This window comes from Cyprinus carpio, chromosome A17 (genome assembly GCF_018340385.1).
Source record: "Cyprinus carpio isolate SPL01 chromosome A17, ASM1834038v1, whole genome shotgun sequence".
Taxonomy (NCBI): Eukaryota; Metazoa; Chordata; class Actinopteri; order Cypriniformes; family Cyprinidae; genus Cyprinus; species Cyprinus carpio.
Genome location: NC_056588.1, coordinates 21,148,504 through 21,173,371, shown reverse-complemented (window position 1 = coordinate 21,173,371; position 24,868 = coordinate 21,148,504). Strand labels below are relative to the sequence as shown.

The 24,868-nt window shown below is 35.5% G+C and overlaps 1 protein-coding gene across 3 annotated transcripts in view; it reads right to left on the bottom strand.

Moving 5' to 3' along the window:
• Positions 1-24,868, bottom strand: part of LOC109074543 (kinesin-like protein KIF26A) — a 92,239-nt gene that overhangs the window by 54,250 nt on the left and 13,121 nt on the right. For all 3 annotated transcript variants that reach the window (XM_042774404.1, XM_019090564.2, XM_042774405.1), the window contains exon 3: positions 2,251-2,739. In XM_042774404.1, the coding sequence (XP_042630338.1) occupies positions 2,251-2,739 (489 nt within the window). The remainder of the gene's footprint in view (positions 1-2,250; positions 2,740-24,868) is intronic.

Below are 24,868 nucleotides of genomic sequence, written 5' to 3'. Positions count from 1 at the left end.
CTAATAATTTTATCTGCCACCTCGGGTAAAGAGCAATAAACTTGACAGTAACATGCTCTCAAGATGTTTTTTTTTCCTCTTTTTAAAGGTGCTACTAATCATATTATAGTAAAAAGTGTTTCACCAAATGCTCTAAGAAGCATAAATATATTTTTTTACTGTGTTTGTTACAAGGCATTCTTGTCTTTACTGAATTTATAAATGCAATACAGTCTTATCTTAAGAGTTTTGGAACAGCCTGCAAGTTGGAAATGTGGCTATGAGGTTTAAAAATGTTATTTTTTGGAATAGAGATTCAGTGACAGAATTGCCAGCAATTGTAAGTGGCTTTGTAAAACGCATCAATCAAATTTCAAAATAACAGACTCGTTTTTGTGTGTGTCTAAATATGCTTTTATACCACTTTATAAACAAGTTATGAATGCAGCACATTGAACGTATCAGATGGTAATACCATGGGGCTTGAATATTGTAATAATTCATTACCGTGGGCAATCCAAGAGACTGGAATGCAATGGTGTTACCATATAGTACATGTTCAAAAAAAGAACATGTGGTCTAAGCATTTCAAGCATTCGTTTGAATCTAAACTTGACAGCTGTCAACTTCTTTATCTTGTGTTGATAGTGAATCTCCTGAACTTTGCATCAAAGTGCTTCTTGCCATTTGATGTTTCTCTTCTTGCTTTCCAGGAACTCTCACCTGCTTCAAAAGAAGTGATGCGCCTTTTCCAAGTAGCACAGACACAAAAATCTACTTCACAGAACACAAGGCCCCTCCAAAGGCTTCCTGTCAGACTCAGTCCATCTCAGTGGCTTTGTCTCGTCCTCTCTCTCCCTGCTGCTTGTCGTTTCTCTCCACAGAAATCAGATGAGTTAAAGCTCTTTGCTCAAGGCTCCGCTGAAGTCCCAGCACACTGCATGTGTTATTGTCATCCCTCCAATCTAATGAAAGGAAGGAGCTTTTCCAAAAATTATACAAGGCATGTCTTTGAACAAGGGAAAAGCATAGAGCTCAGAGCTATTACTGTTCATGCACAGCCTACACGTGCGAGTTGTGTGTTTGCGTAAAGCAGACAGCTTCTGTTGGTTTTTCAAGACGTACTGGGCCATCAGTTGGTCAACTTTTTTTTTTTCATCCAAGGCTTTTTGCTTTGTGCACAAACAAATACTGATTGCTAAAAGCTTCAGTGGCGGCTCACTCACTGGAATAAAAGCACTTGTTGACATCAACTCAAATAGGAAATGCACAGGCTATTATTAATCTCCCGTCTTCAATAGCGTTAACAGTTAGCAGGAACAAAAAGGCTCAGAGGCAACTGCAAAAGCTTGTAAAAGCAACAATTGATACAAAATATATGTGTTACAATTAGAAACCACTCTGATGCAACAAAGACTCAGCTATGAAGGTATAGTTCAGCTGACTACCTGTGGTGGTGAGTTTTGTTTAATTTTATTTAACACGCTGAAGATGTACAGATGAGCAGTCTGCTGTGGAATGTAACAGTGACGTAAGGCAAAGGTATTAATTTCTTAAAAAAATAAAAAATAAAAAATAGGTAAAAAATATCTTAATGACCACAAAACTTTGAATGGCAGGCTGTATATACTACCTCACTGTAAACCTAATTGCAGAGTGTAACTAAAACACCAAGTGATACACAATCATTCACTCAAACCACTAAATCAACAGGTGCTCTGACAATGTGTAACTGTACTACAGATGCACAAATGTGTAAATGAGACAACATAAGTTGTTAACACACTGTCTCAGTGCATTATGTTTCAAATATGCTCTCTATGTATAACAGAGTGCATGTGATTCAATTATGCAGGTGTTTTCAACTGCGATTCATTCAGACAGCTGTAGGCTCAAATAACCGGACCAATCATCGGTTGATGTCTATGCTGGTAAATAATAATGCTTCAAAGAGCCCTTCAAAGTGAACTTTTCCATACCTCTCAACCATTGGATGGCAGCAAAAGCAGCTCTCTTGATTTGAAAAGATGTCAAATTATATCCAAAAAACTATGTTCGACCCCTACACCCTGTTCAAGCTCCTGCCGTGGACAATGAAGACTTTGCAGGGAATAAACATGGTCACTTTTAAATTCTAAATACAGTGAGAATTAGTTTTTTTTTTTTAGTTTCTAACAGTATGTTTGAACTGTTACATCAGAACTGATTACAGTTATATTGAATACATAAACAAAAGATCTGGTAGCTGAAGACAAATGAAAGGTTGCATACCGGGTTTGGCTGAGGAAGGAAGTTATTGACTCGTGAGATGCTCCACATGCCCTCCAAGTACTGCTGGGCTTGAATGGTGACTGAGCTGATGGTTCCAGTCAGAGGTCTTCCTCCCATGGTCACCTGCACACTGGGTTTCAGTGCCCCAGCGCTGGAAGATGGGCTCTGAGACCAGCCCAGCTCACGCTGCCGCTCCCCCACAGGCAGGATGCTGTGCGCTGGGTGAGGTATCCTCGATTTGGTAGCCCTGGAGGAAAGAGTGACCACGCTGTGAGTCGTCAGCCTAGTGGGGTGCCCAGGGAAGGTATTGGGAGGCAGTGATGGCATGTCAGAAGCAGGGTACAGTTCTTGGAGAGTCTGGAGTGCCTGCTGTTTTAGCTGCTGTGCAGGTGTGCCACACACCGGACACCTCATTCCTTCATGAGCACCTTTCAGCGACCAATCAGGCACTTGCAGCTGGTCAATGAAAAAGGAAGCAAATCCAGGATCCTACAGAAAGCAAGAGATGACAAAAAAAAGATGCTTGTTTGATTTTGGTTTTTGATTTTGGTTTGGTTTCTAAAGTTTAAAGGGGTCATCGGATGCCCATTCTTTAGGGTATTAATGAAAAATCTTTAACAAAGTTTGGTTAAAATCTCTCAATGAAGGCATCTGAGATCGGGTGCACACTGGGTGGATTTTTATCATTATAGGGTGGTTGTGTACACACACTGCCAACACACATTTCAGTTCAAACAACCTGTAAAAGTGCATAGCATCCAATGACCCCTTTAAAATAAGTGTTCAAAGATGTAAATCTCTTAAATTGTATGTTTTAAACAACAATATTAATGATCTATATTATTATTATTATTAACAAAAACAATCATGTTTTATATCACTGCTATATATTTTGAAGCTATAAACTATGTAATTTGAAAATTAAAAATTATAAATATCTGATTATTTTAAAATAGTGCTGATTATTTAAAAATTGTTTTAATATAAATAGTTTAAACAACAATAAATGCATTATTTTTATTAATATTATCAACAACATTATTTATATACTATGTTGTTGGGGTGTATATTTACAGCTATATATCTCTATACATTTTAAAAAATACATCTCTGAAATTAATAATAATAATAATAATAATAGCAAAATAGTATTATTATTGTTTTTGTTATTGTTAACGGCAGTAATACATTTTTAAAACATTTCTAGATTGTGTTATATAGAATAAAAAATAAAGAATAAAATTATATAAAAATATAAATATATTTTATCATTTTCAGATTTAACTGTGCTTGTGGAATAAAACAAAGATTTAACACTTCCTCAAAGTGATCTAAATAATAAAAAATGCTCATTGTTCTTATCACAATAACCAGCATTTTAATAGCAGGGCATTTACAAATATGCAGAAAATGTTTATTTGGATGTGTTTTACTGATAAAAAAAAAAAAAAAAAAAAAAACATAGCCTACAGACATTTAGACAAGATTTTCCTAGTTTTCCCAGAAGCCTCATCTTAATTATAATATTTCAAACTAAGCAGAGCTGAAAAGTGAGAGTTTTGTGGGTGGAGGGATTGAGCTGTGGGGAGAGGATGGGTGGCGGGCGATAGGGTGTAAAGAAAACAACAGCTGAGCCCGGGCAAGAAGCACATTGCAGTGCATATTTACATTTGATAAGACTCCCAGCAGGGAGAGATATGACAAGAGACCCAGCATGAAAATAATCATCTCCCATTCAATGCCAAGGACATGATGCCAGTCTACCTGATGGACAGGGGCTTATGTCTGTGCACTTACACTCACACACAATGAAGTGCTTGGAGCAGGTAACTGTTTCTACAATACAGGCTCACTTATCATGATAATACTAGCAAACATAAAGGATTACCCAGCCACCATTATAAAAACACTTACACAAACAGTAATCAAATGGAATTAACAGGAATTAAATTACATTTAAAGCGCATTTATGGATTTTAAAGGAATTCTTCACTTAAAAATGAAACTGTCATTATTTAGTCACTTGCTCATTTCAATTCTTATTCATGTGCCATACAGGCTTGGAATGATATGAGAATGAGTAAATGACAGCAGAATGCTATTTTTGAAGCAAACCAGTGCTGTAATTTCTCTCTGACATCCACACACTTCTGGTCTTTTGAGAGACATATCTCTCATTCTAGATCAGTATTAGGGAGGTTAGACTCTGACTGGAGCCCAGAGCAGCATTAATGTTTATGGTACCTGATTTTCTCAGAGTCACAGTAGTAAACTGGATGAGTGAGAGCCCAAAGGCACAGCCACAGCACATAAATCATCCACTATGAGACGTAAAATAAGGATATTTAGTGGAATTAACACCATAATTACTACACAAAACACTCTTAGGTCTATTCAAGCGACTCAATTAAGCCAGACTTCGATATGTCAGCAAAAATCATACCACAACTCCTATGTTTAATAAAATATGGACAACCCCAATACATAATAAAATAAAGAATACTCCTAAGACATACTGTCACTAAGAAAAATTACAGAAAATATTCACTGAAAGATGATCATTTAGATAAATAGTAAAATATGGAGTCAAATTATTGAAAATATTCTGTGTGGGACTATTCAAAAGGGCATGAATATTTAAAGATGATCATTTAGATAAATAGTTGATTAGTGCAAACTGGGAACAGAAAACCAGCAATACGCCAGCAATATACTGAGAAGGAGCATGATAAGTTAGTGGTGCTGAGATGATGTATGTGGGTTTTCAAATGGAAATTTTTAGAATATGTGCTCGCCTTATGTTTAAAATACTCTCTGTCAGATGGTAGAGCAACATTCTGCAGATGTTTTCATGACAGTGTAATGAGTTTTTTTTTTTTTTTTTCGGTTTTTAGAGGGAATGTTTTCAGACTGTTTTTTACATTGATAATAAAAAGAATGATTTCTGAAGGATCATGTGATTGAAGACTAGAGTAATGACTGCTGAAAATTCAGTTTTTCCACAACAGGAATACATTTAAATAAAATATAATAAATTACGATTACTATATTTTATTGCAGTAAAATATGACAATAAAAAACATTGCTTTTACATCTAATACACACACACAAATATTACTGTTTTTAATATATTTTTTAAACAAATAAATGCATCCTTGGTGAGGGTTAAACTTTTTGGTTGGTCTAATTTTAATTAATTTTTTCAAATAAAGGAATTTCAGTGAAAGAAAGGGGAGGGTTGTGACTTGATTTCATCCATCTGTAACTGTTTGGACACTGAAAATGAAGGATACCAAAGTGAAAGTTTGAAAAAGTCATTTCAGAGGTGAAGCAAGTTATAACATTTTACTGAAAAATTGCATTTAAAAAAATAAAAATCTTTGAAATAACATGAACAGAATCATGAACAACAAGACAAGAAACGTGTTAAAATTGTAAACAGGGTGAATTCTGATTTCACATTGAAATGTAAACATACAGTAATTGTAGTAAAGTAAATGAACAACCATTAGGTGGGTACTATCCATCCACCAATGCCAGAAAGAGAATTATAAAAAATTGAGAAGTGAGAGAGTGAGCGAGAGAGACAGGATATGGGGTAAGATGAGGGTTAGACCCCTGGCCTTGGGGCTTGTAGTTGGCCATTGTGTGACTTTATTGGCAGGCAGCTCTGGGTTTTTATGAAGCTCTGGGGATGAATGCAGGAGCCTATCTGCTGATTAGTGATGCACTAAAAAACAGAAAGGGAACAGAAGGATAAATGACTACATGTGAGCCCTCAGCCCGCTAGTCTGACTGTCTCTAAAACTAATGATGATGAGATATGAGTGTGGGGAAAGGACAGAGAATATGAGGGTGGGGGAGGACTTACAGAGATAAAAAAAAAGAGATGCAGAAGATACAACTGACAAAGAGAAAGTGAAAAAAGAGAATAATACAAGAGATTATAAATGAGATTGTAACACATGGATTAAATTTTATTTTAAATCATATTTAATTCAACAAGACCAAAAACAAGGCTGTGAGGAAAAGAAGTAGCCTACAGTCCGTTCAGTACTTCAAAGCTGAGAAAACAATCTTTCTATGAAATTCCAATAGAATTTCCAAGGTTCTGAAAACTAAACTTTCACCTTAAAGCAGCAAGTATTAAACTCGAAGGTCTTCCCTATTGTCCAAATCAATAATTGTAGGCCCACATGGGCTAAAATATTTCTTCAAGCAACTCTGCTGTAATTATGACAAAGCTGCTTTTTTCAAATACTTGTGTTAACACAAAATGGGATATGTAAGAAATAATTGACAACAGTCCATTGAATAATTAGAAAATAATCGACACCCGAGGTGGTGATGCGGCCATGATCAAAGCGTTAAAATGCTCTTGTGAGTTAATTCCAAAATGTCATTTTAGACCTAGCAACGGAGGCTTGAGCCATTGGTACTAGACTATTGCAGTTAATAACCATTCTATTATAGACAGAAACATATATAGAGAGAGAGAGAGAGAGAGAGAGAGAGAGAGAGAGATTAAGCAGGTGTGAATTATTGTCTGTTCATCTCTCAGTAGTGTTCAGCAGCAGTGTCTCTACTAAAAGCAAAATAGTTCATCTGTTTCAAAAACAGAAGAACAATATGTTTTTCGAAAAACATAATTTAATTTAATTTAATTTAATTTAATTTAATTTAATTTAATTTAATTTAATTTAATTTAATTTAATTTAATTTAATTTAATTTAATTTAATTTAATATAATTTAGCCATGCCATGGTACATTTCGGTCATCATATATATATATATATATATATATATATATATATATATATATTGTTTTTTTTTTTGTTTTTTTTGTTTTGTTTTTTTGGCTCCATAAAGATGGGGTCTAGTTTTCCTGTTTTGTTTTGGACCCCACTGACTTTCACTATACAAACAAGAACAGCTAAAACATTCTTTAAAATATCTTCTTTTGTGTTCCAAAGAAGACAGAAAGTCAAGCAGGTTTTGAACGACATGTTGACTGTACAGTTATCTTTTACAACCTTATCATCAATTTAAAAGAGTATATTGTATTAGAACAGCCTACAAGTTTGGAAAACTAAAGTTGTATGTGTATTCATAAATGAATACACTTCTGACTGAGGTCCGAGCAACTGCTAAAGATGATTTGGCACTTTTGCTGCAAGTATTGAGGGAGGAGCTTCTCTGAGGTGGAGAGCGGGTTGCGTGAAAATCCCAGGAACAGCTGTTGCTACACACCCTGTAGAGAAAAGGTGAGTGCTGGGTCTTCTCACAGCAGGTCATTAATACAGATTACATTTACTATACTCTAAAAAGCTAAAGACCACATCCAATGCTAATCCCCGTGGACCTCTACAAAAACGCACACACATGTGCCATGGTCAATCTACCCAACAGCACTGCAGCCCAGGAGGAATTCCTAAGCAGGGCCATAATGCAGGCTATAGAGCAGGAGCTCTGTGGGTGTAATTACAGGAGCAGGAGCATATAGGACGGCGGCAGGTGTGTGTGCGTGCACACCTGCATCCATATCTGTGTGTAATAAAAGCATATGGGGTTTGGCTTTCCTTGACTGCTATTAAGAAGAAAAAAACAAACGGTAATGGTTGATAGCTGTTTATTAGTATAAAGCACATATTAATGTCTTACTCTGCATGACCACATTCTAGATCGTTTAACCCTACCCAATACCTAAACATTACTATCAATAAGCAGCAAATTAGCAGTCTACTGAGGGAAAACACTTAGTTAATAGTGAATATGTGTTCCCTAATCTAATCCCAACTACCAATAATAATAGAATAAAATGTGACTTTAATTAAAAAGACTATCACCACAAACAGAGCTGTACATCTCTGTGAAAAGACACAGATTGAAACGAGTGAAATCAGTGAAAACCAGCAAAGCTCAGCTCCTAGTAACATATGTTTACTGCGGTAAGACGATCACGCACACTCACACCACAGGAGAATGTGACAGAGGGTCATTAGAAACACAGATGTTTGTCTGTCTGCTGGGTGACTGTCTTGACAGGCCACAGTTGGTGCTCTCTCATTATTGTCTGATTGATTACATCCTCTGTCAGTGGCATTATTTCTCGTATTCTGCACGCCTATGATACAACTACTTATTACATGGCTCTCTCGAATACTTTATTGTAATTGGCCAATATTAGCATTCTGCTGTCAGATATTTTTGTGTAGTGACCGCTAAACTATAACTGACCAGTTTCTTACACAAATGTAGTGTCATAATTCACAAATAATTCCGCACTTTCATTTCTCTGATATAATAAAGTAATATTAAGTTGAATTAATATGACAAGTAATTTGTTTATGTGTTTGTATTAACAGTAAACTTTACAGGCTCAGGCACTTAGCATTCAGTTCTGGTTTTCTGATTAAAACTCTAAAATATTCAGAAAATTGCATAATAATATAAACCACAATGCAAAAATCAATTCATCAATTAAATATTTAATATTAAATTAAATCTGACATGCATGAATATATGATTATTGTGCTCAAGTTAATCTTACATTGGTTTTCTGAGAAATTTATTTATAGTAATGTGGATTACTGACCAGCAAAAACTGTCTGAAAAATCAGTTTGATCAAGACAAGAAAAAAATAAAGACTTTCCTACAAACAAATGTCTTGTCTGTTAGCAGTCAGTGTTTTTAAAAGTGCATCTATTCACATATATTCTGAGTAAGACTAAATTTACCTTGCAGATGTACTTTACGGTTGATCTACTTTATTTTTTGCTGTTGTATATAGACAGGAACCTCTCCAAATTCCAGGGTCCATGCAAAAAGAATGCAGGTATGTCCCAATCACCTATCCATCATAGATCGCTCTCGTCGGTAGGACACTTAAATGGCTTTTCCTGCTCACCGGGGCTTGAAAAAGAAACCAGTTTTTACCCAAACTGTTTGGATAACCCACAATACTGTTTCCCTTCTGTCTGTCACCCTCCCATTCTCTCTCCTCACGGATCACTCCAGCTGTCAGTGACTCGTCAGACCTTGCATGGGCAGGCAATCAAAACTGAGACTGCAGTAACCACAGACCACTATTTCCAAAGCTTCTGTAAGCTTAAATTGTGGTTTATTGCTGCAAGAAAAACTATAAACACTTGTCTGTGTGTTTGACTTCAGCTCTGCTCCAAAACCTTGTGAGCTTTTGTGCAGCCTATGAAAGTCTGTTTCTGCAACTTTTTTTTTTTTTATCTCACAAATCTGAGCTTGTATCTGATTTAATCCATCACAATTCAGACCTTTTCCTCAGAATTTATATATCAAAATTCTGAATTTCTCTCTTAGAATTTCTAACAGTTTTCTAACAGTTCTGATTTTATTCCTCATAACAAAAGATAAATCCGTGCAATTTTGAGTTAACCACTCAGATATTTAAATTTTTTCCTCAGAATTGTAATATTAATGCACAAAATCATTTATTACATTCACAAAATTAATATTTTTGTTCACAACATGCATTTTGTGATCCAGACAGACCCTCTGTCCACATTAGGTGCCCATCAAAAGAGATATAGGCTATGTTCACACTGCGAGCCGAGATTTTTTTTGTATAACTGCTCACATTGTTGTTTTAAATCTGGCCAATATCAGATTTCCATTGTGAACAGATCAATGTTCTGAACTGTCCTGCATGCGCAAAAGAACAATACGAACAGGGTTGCCAGGTTTTCATAAGAAGGGAAAAAAATCAGAACTTTAAACCCAAAATATAAAGCAAAAAAAACATGTGAACTATGAGATGTAAACTAGCAATTCTGAAGAAAACATTATGAATTGTGAGATTTTAATGCACAATTATGAGATAAAAAAGTAACAATTACCTTTTACATTTTTTCTTTATTCTGTTGCAGAAATGGGCTTCCATAAAAGCCTGCTTTGAATGGAACCTCAAAACTGAATGACCTGTAAAACATTTCATAGGCAGCAACTCCTGAAAACCGCACAAGAGAAGAAACTCACAAGATAGTCTGATGTTAGTATGCTGGTTAGCTAAAAAATACAGACATTTTGCCTATTTTTGACCAAAGCAATAATTTTGCCTTAAAATGCTGTCTAGATAGGCAGCACTGGTTTTGGAGCAGAACTCATTACTTGGTAACTTGAGAATGGTTGCATGTGATTCAGCTGAACTTTTATGGGACCCGGGGCTAATATAGCAGTTAAAGTTAGTTAAACTAACAACTCCACCCTAAGTTGCACTGGAGACTTGCGTGCATGCATATTTATACATGCTTACTGGCTTACTTTGCACAACTAATTAAAATAGTTGATTTACTGAGACTGTCTGGAAACTCTCCAGACTGCTCTTGATCATTTATTTATCTATTTAGCCAGAGTTTATGGAAATAAAACAATAATAAATCAACTCTTCACTCTGTTTAGAAGCCTGCAGAAAGATGAAGAACAAAAACGGAAAAGTAATTGCCATTATGGGATTGTGGGTGTTCTTGACTATTAATAAGCTAATCAAGGTGGATAGCACCACTGAGCACTCTGGGAAAGAGAAGCCCCTGGGTGAAGAGTCAATTTGTGTTCAGCCTGACAGCAGTTCAATCACTGTACTGTCGCTGTACTTTTATTTGATAGTAGTGCTTCTAAATGACTGACTTCAGGCCGCACATGTTAGCCAGCCATTCTGATCAAAAACTCTGCTTCATCAATCATAATCCAAAATAATGTCCACAATCTCTTTAAAACACTTTGCATATGCATTCAGCCAAATGTATAGACGTCATTTGATAACATGGGCGAAACAATGGCAGGCAACAAACTTGTGCTATAAATTTTCATCTTTGTACAGTGTCTGCGCTTTTTCTCTCCTGAAGGTATAAGGTATAAAAATGTTGTCCCACTCTTTTAAAATAGAGTTGCGGTTGCCCCTAACCCCCCTCTTAGATGCACTAGTCAAGGTACAAAGTCCATTGCTGTTGTGCCTTTTCCGACCAGTGTCGCCACCTTGTGGATCAACTAATAACCGCCAAAAATTCAAGGTAAAGAGCTGACCATTCAGAGTAAGAAGCCATTCACACAGAACGCGTTTTTGCTGCATTTCCATTGTTTTTCTATGTAATGTGTTAGATATGTGTCTTGCGCCTTTTGAAGGGTCTTGTGCAAAATATGCCGTTCTAAAAAAGCTGCGCCCATGTTACAAGTAGTTCAACATCTAAAAACATGCTTCTCGCTTGGTTTTTTCTTCTTTCAAATGCTGTTCTTAAATGCAAAAACACAGTCTGTTTGAATCACGTCTAAATGTAGTTTTAAAAATCTGATGTGTACCGTGCTGATGACAAAATTCTGTGCATAACACCTAGCATATGTGTAAAAACTGAAGTATACACTGTAATGATTTTCTAAGTTGTAAATAAAAAAAAGATTATTGGAGTACATTTTACAACAAAACACTTTTTTTTTTTTTACTTTTTAACGTTTAATTCAAAGGGTTACTTGCTGTTTCTTAGTAATTGTTTGTGACATTTACTAGCAATTTATGAGCAAAAAAAAAAAAAAAAAAATATATATATATATATATATATATATATATATAAATATAATATATAATATATATATATATATATATATATATACAGGTTTTACCTGTAGTTTGTTTTTTGCATTGCGCTGTGTTAACAGAAATGTTCGTAAAATGATTGGATAATATTAGAAAAATTACCGGTACATTTTTTTAAAATTTATTTTATATTTTTTTTCCCGTAGGCTTAAATATATAGGGCTTTCTTAACACCAGTCAGTTAGTCTTTCAAACAACCTACCAACTAGTCGAGTATGAAGACTGGTAATTTTGCACATCACTACTAATTACTAACTCCAGTCACATGCTCCAATAGTTTAGCTAATCTGGATTCATGTGTGTACAAATTGCTTTTAAAACTTCCTTTGCACACAAGTACTCAACTTGTATATATATTTATACACCTCAATCCACAAACACTGCACTCCGAACAGAGCTTCTATCCAACTTTCATGAACTTTTCCACAGCTCTAAGCCTCCTCATGACTTCCTGCAAGCCCTCCCAGAGCCATCTGCTTTCAACAGAGACCAACTCTCTCAGCTCTAACACACACCAGCCCGTATGGGCAAGAAAAGAAGTTAATTACCTAGTGATAAATGCAAACAGGAAGAGGTAAACACACAAACACAAGCATCAGTAATTTGCATGAGCTCCACTCGTCTGCAACCAGCAGCACGGGAACTGATGAGATTGCTCACTCTAAAGCACTCGTCCCAGGAACTCAATCTCCAAAGTCAAATCTTAAGCAGCACATCAGCATAATTAGGCAGAGTAATTCACACAAGAGACTCATGTCTTAGACCGCTCGGAGTTTGTAAACTTTAGAGAGGAATGTGATTAGATGACACTGGCTACTATATAATTCACAGGAGGACATCTGTTAGACAAAAGATGTGAAAGTATGAAAACTCTTTTCCTCCATGCATAATGTGAGGCAACTTGCGGATTGGTGAAATTACTGTCAAAAACATATGTAGATGCTTTACAACAACAGATGACGAAAGATGGCAACCAGTGACCTAAACCATTTTTTCTTTGATAACCATAATCGCTTTTCAGCATAATAAAATGTAATTCAGTCTGTCAAAATAATTGGCGTAAGGCAGACTTTGATTGTCTCAAAGGAAAGAAAAATCATGAGGTCTTGTTAATCATGAATCTCATTTGTTTCTCCTGGACAGCTAATTGGAAAGCAAATTGAAATACTTGCTTGATTCTCTAGCTTCTTAGCAATAGTTTAAAAAAATAAAAAATAAAAATAAAAAATAACCTCTGAGATTTCATTATGAGCTCAAACGTTTATCATCAACTCTCCCGATATCAAATTAACTGTGTAATGCTATTGGATGCAATTAACAGCAACTGTCATATTTATCTATTTTTATTTTTCATTTTAGGAGAAAATCACTAAAATAAAACGTCATCTCTATGTCTAAGTCATCTACAGAGGGTATAGAAAAGAACCACCCCCTTTAAAATAATCACATTTTGTTGCTTTGTAGCATGAAATGAAGAAAGACATTTTTTGTTTTACACAACCAGAATCACTGAGTGGGAAAAAGGATCATCCCCTCTTAAAAATAACTTATAAACTCAATCAGTTGTAGCTAATCACCTTCTCAATAGCACACAAAGCCAACTGTGATCAGCTGTGGTCATTTTATCACAAATTCTCCACAAATGTGGCTTGTATGGGAGGGTTGCAAGAAAAAAGCCACTCCTCAAGAAAGGTCATATGCAATCATGACTGAGCTTTGCCAAAACACACCTTGAAGATTCTGAGGCAGATGAGACTAAAATTGAATTATTTGGCCTTAACACCAAATGATATGTCTGGTGGAACTCCAATACAGCTCACCATCCAAATAACAGCATTCCTACAGTAAAGCATGGAGGTGCTAATATCTTGTTATGGGAGTGTTTCTCTGCAGCAGGGACTGGAGCACTTGTCAGGATAGAATGAAAAATGTATGGGACAAAATACCATGCTGCCCTCTGCCAGAAAGTTGTCAATGGGAAGAAGGTTTACCTTCCAACCTGACAATGACTCAAAGCACAGCAAAACTGAGCACACAGCTGTTGAAAAGGTGAATGTCCTTGCATGGCCTAATCAGAGCCAAGACTTAAACCCCATTGAATATCTGTGGAATGACTTCAAGACTGCAGTCCAAAAACAGTCACCAGAAGATTTAACTGAACTTGAGCAGTTCTGCAAAGAAGACTGGGCAAATATCGCAAAGTCTAGATGAGCAAAGTTAGTAGAGACACATCCCAACAGACTAAAGGCTGTAATTAAAGCAAAAGATGGTTCAACAAAATACAGACACAAGGGGGTGATCCTTTTTCAAACTCAATGATACAATTTTCACATATTAAATACATCTAAATAACACAAAAATGTTGGTGTTATATCTTTTACTTGGATGCTATAAGTTGCACTGAGTAAATACAGCTGGATAAAACAAAAACTGTGTCTGTCTTCATTTCAGGCTGCAAAGCAGCAAAATGTGATTATTTTAAAAGGGGTGATTCTTTTCTATACCCACTGTAAATAAGACATCTAGGTACATTCAACAATTAAATAGACTGTGTGGTTGTTTTGCTAAAGAAATACAATTATATCTGTTAAATATGTGTCCAAAAAGTCAATTAAATAATCCAAAAGACATCAGAATTTAATAAGCCTTTTTGCTGCAGATATTTGGACACACATCAAGACAGCCATCCCAAACTCTCAGAGATTGGCAGGTTTGAATGTTTTCTTTGGGTGAATAGAGACGTCTAGACACAGCGAATAGAGATAGACAGAGAGATAGAGAGAGGATTTCCCAAACCATTCTCCGTCTGGAGCAGACATAAGAAAGAACACAAACGAACCGCCTTAATGACTCTAAAAATGCTTACTGCCTTTCGTTTTCTTCCTTTTTTGAATCAATCAGAAACTGTAACAATAGGCACTTTATACATCTTGTATGACGGTAACAATGGGGAGGACTACAAATGGCCTTGATGTGAACACTGAAAAGGCAAAATCTGCTACCCATTGATGGTGGGATGGTGAGGTGATGGAGACCCTGACTTATAATGGAAAGAACTGAAAGGACAAAATTATAGAAGGAGAGGGGCAGCCATTGTGAAGATGGGACGGACAGAAAAAGAGAGATTACCTTGGTGCTTTAGGTTGTTTGTACTGAACCAATATTATAACTGTCATTCATCATAGCTAAAATGTCTCTTTTGAGGGAAACAAGGCAAAAAGCTAAAAACGAACCTCTCCATCATGATTTAAGCTCTCTCCCTGAACTCCATTCAAAATATGTTCAATTTGTCATTGCCTAGAAGCACTACACCAACATAAATGCATCTCTACCGCACTTACAGAAAACGTTGATGGATTTATACCGCCTGTTGGTCCTCTGTCCATCTAGGCAATTAAAACATGAAAGCGTACGGAAAATATCTCCACAGTGATGTCACAAGCGTCCGTGTGCAATGAGGGAGCAAGAACGCCAGGGTTGAATCTGAGCTAATTTGCATATGAATGAGAGCCCATTACATTGAGCGTTCATTACATTATTTTTAATGGTCTGACACATTCAGACATCTACTCAGTTAAAGCAGGGCTGAGCGGCAGATCTCTATCCAGACGAGGGAGTTTCATTGAGCACTTCCTGTGTGATCCTACACCTCATCCAGTGCCATTCACCATTTAGTGCCAATTGCGCACTTAATTAAAAACTTTTATTTTGCATTGAAAATTAGCAGATAGATTAGTTTATCCAATATAAAAGCATAGGCATACAGTTTTTCATAAAAATATTTTTCATTTCATTGCATTTTGGCTACTTTGCTGTGTTTGGAAAATTAGTCCAGATAGATATAGTTTATCCAATATAAAACAAAGCATTAGTTTGCAGTACAAAATCCATTTACAATTATGGACTGGGCACAAAAGTGTAAAATTGGTTACTTTTTGGATGCAGAAAACATCCAATATAAAACCAAGTCAATCCACACAATAAGAAATGGTAAAAAGTTTGGATGTCATGACAATATGCAAAGGATGTGTGAGCATTTTTTTGTCTGAGCAACCGTATTAAGATGTCCACACACACAAAATGCAAAGGATGTGTGAGCATGTTCTCTAAGCCTAAAGGTTCATTGGCTGGGATACGATGTCAAAGGTCAGCTAATTGTGCCGCTCCTGAAGGTCAGGGTAAGAGTGCAGTGCAGCTACAACAGAGTTAAGCATTCAGGAGCACTGAGCTTTGACCCCTCACCTTCCCCACTCACAAAATAAGCACACACATGCCACATCCTCACTGAGTTACTGCTACAGAATTGATTTACAATACATCGATCAACATCATAATCATACATTCAAATATAAACATATGTAAACACAAAACAACACAGGAACTACCTGTCCAGACTCACCTTCTCATGGGCTTCAAGTTAGTTACACTGCTCTCTGGAATACTTGATTCTGACTGGTCAAATGTCCTTGCATAACGATCAAATTTCTTCTCACATAAAAATTCAATTCCAAATTTCATATCCATTATTTATTTGGTTATTAGCCTTGAAATATTCAGAATAATGTACATAATGTTAGTCATTATTGTTAAAAAAAAAAAAACCTTCAGGTCTCAATTTGCTCTTTTCAGGTGTTATTTTGTGAAAATAACTGAAGGTACATTATCTGTTACTACACCTTGGAGATCCAGCCTGGTAAATCAAATGTTGCTCCAGAAGGGACTGTTAAACCACAGCTCTCTTGTGCAAGACACTTAATTCCAAGTTGCTCCAAGGGCACTGTGTAGTAAAACTGGTTTGGATAAAGTAATTATCTGATAAAAAGAAGAAGAAGAAGAACTAAAATAATGCACCACTGAAATATTTTAAAAGGCAGAGTAAACAACAAAGTCAAACAGCTAAGAAGATTGGTAGTATTGTAATACAGTATGTCAAAGCATGATACTTTCCAAGAATCTAAAACAGAGGGCTTTTGTGTGCAGTTGACAGTGTGCAATTTCTTTCTCTCTACAGTCAAACTGAAAGTAGCATTTAGAGTAAACCAACTCCAGGCTATAATGAAAGACATGAGGAGATTGCTGTCTAGTGCCAAGGTTAATAATCACTGAATTTCCTAATTAGCTATTCAAGGCAATGCATAATGGAACCGGGACAATCTGGCTACCTGTCAATGTATCTGGGTTGCAATCTGAGAAGGAGGATTGTCTCAAGATTTAGCTTAATCACAAGTACTTCTTAAAAAAAAAAAAAAAAAAAAAAAAAAAGAAAAATTATTGGACATAAATATTTCTTACTGTCTTGGAAACTATTTTGCAGTTCTTATAAAAAGTATCATTTTCCCTTGCAAAAAAAAAAACTTTAATTGATATGGACATATATATATGGACATATACATACATATTGACCACTTTTAAAAAACTTTAATTGAGATATATATATATCTTAATAAAATAACTAAACTACAATCAATTGTTTAAAATACAAGTAAACTGAATCACAAAATAAAAATGTACATTTTGAAAAACTGAGATTTGCTTAAGATTAATTTTAATATTTAGATTTAGTGTTACTTAATTAGCAGTGTTTTAAAGATTAACTTAATTGAGCATTAGATGACGGCAGAGATGAAACAGAGGAATTTAGCATGCACATGTAAATATCCTATATCAGTCAAAAGAGCAAAAAAATTATATGGTATAAATCAGTGTTATTTCAGTGTCACTGAGATACTTTTATTGTTTTTAATCAATATTTTAATCAGTTTTTTTTTTTTTTTTTCTGCTTTTATTTTACTTTCCTATTGTGAAAATGAAAAGAAAAAAAAAATCCTGGCAACTAGCTGAAATAAAATCAGTTTATTTTTTATTGTATTTCTACCAATTTATTTAAATTTATTTCCAATTTATTTAATTCCCCAATTATAGAGACTTAAAATAGATAATGCAGCTTTAAATTAAGAATTTGTTACCACAACTTAATTCTTGGCTACATTTTATCAATTAGTTTCCTTGTTTTAGTTAAATCATTGATTCGTTAATTAACAATAAGTCTTGGGAACAAATTCTTAATTTGTAGCTACAATATCTTATTTTTTTCCCTCGTGTGGGACTCTGTACCCAATAATAACAGTTATCAAAATAAAGCAAGTAATCACCTGGTCATGTGATTTTCTGTTTATGAATCAGCAGGTGTTCGGCTCCACAGGGCAGCCAGGCACTTACGTTTGAACTTAAGTGTCAACTGAAAAATGGTTCTTAGGTCTATTTTAACATCTCGACTCAACTCCCACTGGGGGAAGCTAGGTGTGAACAGAGGAGACGACTTCCCTGCCCACAGAAAGATGGATTACAGTGATGGATGGAATGTGATGGAAAAACAAAAGAAGCCAGTGCTTTCAAAAGTGTCGCATTGTGTGCGGGTCAAAAAGAGCATCCTGGGAAATTTGCACACTACTTCAGAAGTGATTAGCAGCATTCCACACAAAAGCTTCCTTTCCTAAACACACGCGGCAGGCCAAACTCATTAACGGGGGCGTAAGCAGTCAGTCAACGCCAGCGTGCAACTACCTGAGGACAGCTGGCTGCGCTACCCAGCAGTCCATAGCTCTCGTTGTTTGTGCGAGCAAGCTATCCTTCTCTGCTTCCTGTCAAAACAGGAAATGAGGAAATGGGAAATTGCTGTATTGATGTGCATTGGCTGGAATCCTACTCTTGTTTTCACAGTTCAGAAAACAGGGATGTGAAGGGTGTGACCCATGGCAGGACACTCTACGTGTTATTTACTGTATATCACTTCAGCATGGTCAATTCACTTCCCAGGAATTCATTTCAACTGTTAATCAAAAACTGTGGATCAGATATTCATGACCTTCATGACAGAAATATGTGTAGAACAAGCCAATATCAGTAGTACCAACTCAATTCAGAACAAGTTGTCAGATATCATCATTTCTGAATCAATACTTGATTTTTTTTTTTTTTTTTTTTTTTTTTTTTTTTTTTTTTGAATACTTTAGATATCATATCTGAATCTATACTATCTATCTATCTATCTATCTATCTATCTATCTATCTATCTATCTATCTATCTATCTATCTATCTATCTATCAACCATCCATCCCATTTCAAAATAATTCCACCACTAGTTATGCAAGTGCACACAGAAATGTTTCCTCCCATCACATATTTTTCAACAAGCTTAACAAAACAAAAAACGAGCTTCTATATAATGCTAAATACAGAAAAATCTGTATCTTTGTTTCATTGTTTTCATTTTTTATTTGCTTGTCATTTATTTATTTATTTTGTTTATTTGTTTATTGTTTTTATTTATCTATTTATTTCAAAATGCTATTGCTATATGCAATTGTTTTATTCATTTTTTATAAAATGTTTTTATTTTAAAATAATCATTTATCTTAAATGTAATAGTCTTAATTATCATATAAATTGTTGCTTAGGTACTAACATTTATATAGAAATTCATGAAATTTTGCTGGTAATAGTATAAACTACCGAAATGTTGCTTTCCTGACAACCCCACCCTCGATAATAAAACCAGACAGACAGACACAGGACCAAAACAAAAGAAAAAAAAAGAACAATGCATACATGTATGCATATGCAGTGTGAGTGTGTACTTAAAGCATCCTAACTGAAATAAAATCAGTTTATGTTTTATTGTATTTCTACAAGTTATTTAAATTTATTTCCAATTTATTTAATTCCCCAATTATAGAGACTTAAAATAGATAATGCAGCTTTAAATTAAGAATTTGTTACCACAACTTAATTCTTGGCTACATTTTATCAATTAGTTTCCTTGTTTTAGTTAAATCATTGATTCGTTAATTAACAATAAGTCTTGGGAACAAATTCTTAATTTGTAGCTACAATATCTTATTTTTTTCCCTCGTGTGGGACTCTGTACCCAATAATAACAGTTATCAAAATAAAGCAAGTAATCACCTGGTCATGTATTTTCTGTTTATGGAATCAGCAGGTGTTCGGCTCCACAGGGCAGCCAGGCACTTACGTTTGAACTTAAGTGTCAACTGAAAAATGGTTCTTAGGTCTATTTTAACATCTCGACTCAACTCCCCACTGGGGGAAGCTAGGTTGTGAACAGAGGAGACGACGACTTCCCTGCCCACAGAAAAGATGGATTACAGTGATGGATGGAATGTGATGGAAAAACAAAGAAGCCAGTGCTTTCAAAAGTGTCGCATTGTGTGCGGGTCAAAAAGAGCATCCTGGGAAATTTGCCACACTACTTCAGAAGTGATTAGCAGCATTCCACAAAAGCTTCCTTTCCTAAACACACGCGGCAGGCCAAAAACTCATTAACGGGGGCGTAAGCAAGTCAGTCAACGCCAGCGTGCAACTACCTGAGGACAGCTGGCGCGCTACCCAGCAGTCCATAGCTCTCGTTGTTGTGCGAGCAAGCTATCTTCTTCTGCTTCCTGTCAAAAACAGGAAATGAGGAAAAATGGGAAATTGCTGTATTGATGTGCATTGGCTGGGATCCTACTCTTGTTTTCACAGTTCAGAAAACAGGGATGTGAAGGGTGTGACCCCATGGCAGGACACTTCTACGTGTTATTTACTGTATATCACTTCAGCATGGTCAATTCACTTCCCAGGAATTCATTTCAACTGTTAATCAAAAACTGTGGATCAGATTTCATGACCTTCATGACAGAAATATGTGTAGAACAAGCCAATATCAGTAGTACCAACTCAATTCAGAACAAGTTGTCAGATATCATCATTTCTGAATATCTGAATTTGAATACTTGAGATATCTATCTATCTATCTATCTATCTATCTATCTATCTATCTATCTATCTATCTATCTATCTATCTATCTATCTATCTATCTATCTATCTATCCATTTGTCCTCCCATTTCAAAATAATTCCACCACTAGTTATGCAAGTGCACACAGAAATGTTTCCTCCCATCACATATTTTTCAACAAGCTTAACAAAACAAAAAACGAGCTTCTATATAATGCTAAATACAGAAAAATCTGTATCTTTGTTTCATTGTTTTCATTTTTTATTGCTTGTCATTTATTTATTTTGTTTATTTGTTTATTGTTTTTATTTATCTATTTATTTCAAAATGCTATTGCTATATGCAATTGTTTTATTCATTTTTTATAAAATGTTTTTATTTTAAAATAATCATTTATCTTAAATGTAATAGTCTTAATTATCATATAAATTGTTGCTTAGGTACTAACATTTATATAGAAATTCATGAAATTTTGCTGGTAATAGTATAAACTACCGAAATGTTGCTTTCCTGACAACCCCACCCTCGATAATAAAACCAGACAGACAGACACAGGACCAAAACAAAAGAAAAAAAAAGAACAATGCATACATGTATGCATATGCAGTGTGAGTGTGTACTTAAAGCATCCTAATGAATGTATTCTGCTGTCTACATGTTCGGGTGGGAGGTGGAGCAGGGGGTGGCATTCCCTTTGAAGGCCATAGTTTGGTGTTGACAGGAGTTCCTCCTCTCTCCACGCGTGTTTTTTTGGGCAGTGTGTGCTGCTTTCATGTGTTCAGGAAGCTGCTCACGAGGAGACACAACAAGCCCCTCACTTGGCTCTCTGATCTTCACTGGTCCATTGTTCGAGAGTTAATTAAGAATCACGCAGCACAGCAGTTCATACATACACTCTCTCACACAGCCCGCAAAAACACACAGACAAAACACATTCACTTCTCTAGTTCTACCAGCAGGCATATTTGCATTTCTGATGCTTAATTTAATTAGCTTTTTACAATTTCTGAAGTCATGCCCATGCCAAACACACTGCCATTATGCTAGGATGCCAGACAATAAAAGACAATATAACTATAACCATAACTGTAACAATAAAATTTTAATAATCACTCTAATTCTATTAGAACAGGACACACCACAATTTTAATGATAAAGAAACATAGGAACAATATCGTTGGTGCATGTTTAGAACAATGTTTTCCCACCTGATGAACGATAAAAACACTGACACCAAATCAGGATCCACCTGACTTTAAAGAGCTTAAGTATTTAATCAGGCAGACTACGTAAATGTGCACTTTTAATAAATGACATGTTATAATGTGCTGGCGTGGACACTAATATAGTTATATTTACTGGTAAATTTATAGTTATTGTTTTTAGTGTGAATGGGACTTTACGATGAAGGGATAGTTCATACAAATATAAATTCTATCATCATTTACTCAACTTCAAATAGACAATGATGAGAATAAACACAGAATACAACAGTTATTTTGAAGAATGCCTCAACTTTTTTCGTCCATACAATTAATGCCATTATATGGAGAGAAAAAAAAGGGTACACTTTATTTTAAGGTCCAATTCTCACTATTAACTAACTATAAAGTTCACGCAAAGAAAGAAGGCATAGCTTTTATTCTCGCTCTTGCCGCCGCGGCCATGTTGTGGAGACACTGTGTGTTTCATTGTGAAAGCTAAACAACTTTGTTTGGCCTTCCAAAGAGGACACAACTAGAAATCAGTGGTTCAACACTGTTCCGGAACAGTTCAACTCAAATATTCAAATGTGTGCACCACATTTTGTGGAGTATGAGGACTGTTTCCTGTGAGAGTAACCTACCATACTGTTGTCTGTTTCTATAAAGTGGGACAGTTCCAACATTGCAAGGACAGTCTGGCAATTCTGACTCACAGTCTGTAAGTACGTTTTCATATTTAATGAATTTGCCACTGATGATTCAAATGTGAGTTTTGAGCAGTGTAGAGTAGAGCTTGTTGTTTGTTGTTTCTCCGATCACAAATGCAGACATGGTTTTATGTTTACGTGGCGCGATACGCGAAGCAAAGCATAAAAAGAAATTATAAGTTATTTTAATCAGTAATTATGTCCCTACTGGATGCAACAAATGCCTCATTTGTAATGGGTTTTATTGGTTTTGTCTTATCGCACCAGGACACGGCATCACAATATGGTATGAGGCGTAACATTTCCGTCACACGCTTGAGGTATTCGGCTAATCACAACGCAGCTGGCCAATCAGCGCACACCTTGCTTTTCAGAACACTGAGCTTTCTAAAAATCGATGCGTTTCAGAAAGGCTGGGCATAAAGGAGCAACAATAATGTACATTATGTGGAAAATAATGGGTTTTTTGAACCTTAAACTGCATAAACACATTGCATTACACCAAATACACAAAAATAATGTTCTTTTTAGCAACGTCATATGACCCCTTTAAGTTTAGGTATGGGATAGGATTAATGGATGTAAAATATGGTATTGCGGAATAAGGCATTAATATGTGCTTTATAAGCACTAATAAAAAACCAGTATGCTAGTAATATGCATGCTAGTTAATAGTGAGAATTGTTCCTTTAAATAAAGATCCTTAAAAAAAAACAGAAACATTTGTTTTCTTTTCTTTTGCATGTATGACAGCATAAATCATGTCTGAGAATAACAAGTTATGTTGCATTTACATCATGTCATAATTTCCTTATAAGATTCAGAAACTAGTTTCCATGAAGATGCACAACAATGGGCAAAATATAGCTTGATATCATGTAGTGAGTAATAGCAAAGTCTTTCATGCTAACTATATACCATATTTTACATCTCATATTTTTCTATCCACCAATCCATCAGTTGTTCTGTACATCCATCCATTCATCCATCCATCTATCTGTCCTCTTTGTCCATAATTCAAACTTAAAGGCTCTGAAAAGACTTTTAAACAAGTCTTTAAGTCAAGTCAATTTTTAAAGTATGTCTTGAACACCGCATTTTAAATAATATAAAAATAGTTCTATGAATTTCAGTTCATTTTACAGTAATTATATTTCCTTTTTGTTGCCTCAATTTAAATTTAAAAGGCAATTCCAATTCAATTCTGAATAGTGCACAACCGTAAATTTTACATTCGTACAGCCAATACATATCTACTCTTATTCTAAAGAGTACTTTAATAAAAAAAAAAAGAATTGACTAACTGCACTTCCAAGGAACATGAAAGAGTGAAAGACAAACAACTCTATCAACATTTCTTGGCTCAGATAGTGTGGGAAAGTAGAACACTAGATTGCTCCATACCACCCATTGCCCCTTTAGTAGCATAACAAGCGTACATTAATAGCTGTGTCAATGATAATTAAACTCCTCCTTTAATGGAAGGACCACAGGGATAACACGCAACTTGTAACTGTTACTGCTTTAAAGCTGCGACTTCGATGTCCTGTGTGAAACTCCCGACTGTGCTGCTTAAGTGTCCAAAAGTGACGAGCTTTTACACAGAGGTCCGGCAAGTGGTTGATGTCTGTGGGGCTCATAAAGGGAGGTGTGAAGTAAAATAGCTGACACACTGACAAAAGATAAAACACAAGCTCTCCGGGACCATGTTGCAATCTGACATCATAAAAGCCTTCAGGCTAGGAGAAGGACGGTAGCATTTTGACATCATAAACAGTGCTATGTTAACAGATGGGCTAATACAGAGCTGCTTTTGTTGCAACATCATTAGCAAGGCCATAACAGATTGGGTTATACAGAACACTAGCAAGAGAGGCAATTACAGGCCAGCCAGCAGTATATAATATGGCACTGACATCATAAAAATGACATTTCTTCCAAGTTTTCATATAACAAGCTAGTTTTTTTCTAACAAGCAGTGGTTTAGCATAGCAAAATGCTACATCTCTTTTTTTAAAGCTTGCTATATAATCAAACATGCTCTCTTGAAACATTTCATCAGTTCATCTGTGAATTGAATCATTCAGACAAGAGCTGCACAATATATCGATATCGCAATGTGCGCATCCGCGATAGTCACATCGCAGGATGTGCGATGTTTAGTATAGTGATCGTTAACCCATGTGGACCAGGTACAAGGGTTCGAAACGCAGGTGATTCATGGATTAATTGCACAGCTTAACCATCATACAATGAAGGTTCATAATGCATGCATTTTAGGTCCTGTC